The 477-nt window shown below is 56.2% G+C and overlaps 1 protein-coding gene across 1 annotated transcript; it reads right to left on the bottom strand.

Moving 5' to 3' along the window:
- Positions 1 to 15: 15 nt before the first annotated feature.
- On the bottom strand, positions 16 to 462 carry LOC103399723 (AT-rich interactive domain-containing protein 2-like; the record flags this gene model as incomplete). The annotated part of the gene is made up of 2 exons (XM_008338363.1): positions 255 to 462; positions 16 to 180 (listed from the first exon to the last, which is right to left on the bottom strand). Coding segments are annotated over exons 1-2 (373 nt in total), but the record flags the coding sequence as incomplete, so codon positions are not given.
- Positions 463 to 477: the final 15 nt, after the last annotated feature.

Below are 477 nucleotides of genomic sequence, written 5' to 3'. Positions count from 1 at the left end.
TGTAGACACACTCACCTGGTGCTGGCGTCCCCTGGACTGCAGCTGGTACCTGCTCAACCAGCTGTGGTCGAACCTCAGTGGCCTGGTCCGCGCTGGCCTGGTGTTCAATTAACCTCACGGCGGTCAGGGCGTCAGGTCCAAAGGTGTGAAGGTCAACTGATACTAGTCGGACTAACAAGTCTGAGCAGAGAGAGGGGAGAAAGATGAGGGGCGCGGTCCACAGAGTAGTTCAGGCACTGACGTGCTCCCGTTACCTATGCTGTGGTTGACTGAGGCGATCTTGCTGCAGGTGATCTCTCCGAGCTGAGCCAACAGGTAGAGCACCTCCAGTGAGGCCATGAGGATCATGAGGTCGGGCAGAGTGAGGAGCATCATCACCTCCCTGTACGAGTCCTGGTCCACGTACTCACAGATCAACACGCCGTTGTCCTCCACCTTGCTGAGGTTTCCCAGGATCTCCATGGCTAAAAAAAAAAA

Source organism: Cynoglossus semilaevis, unplaced genomic scaffold (genome assembly GCF_000523025.1).
Source record: "Cynoglossus semilaevis isolate Cse_v1.0 unplaced genomic scaffold, Cse_v1.0 C18790549, whole genome shotgun sequence".
Taxonomy (NCBI): domain Eukaryota; kingdom Metazoa; phylum Chordata; class Actinopteri; order Pleuronectiformes; family Cynoglossidae; genus Cynoglossus; species Cynoglossus semilaevis.
This window is presented reverse-complemented; position numbering and strand designations above follow the sequence as displayed.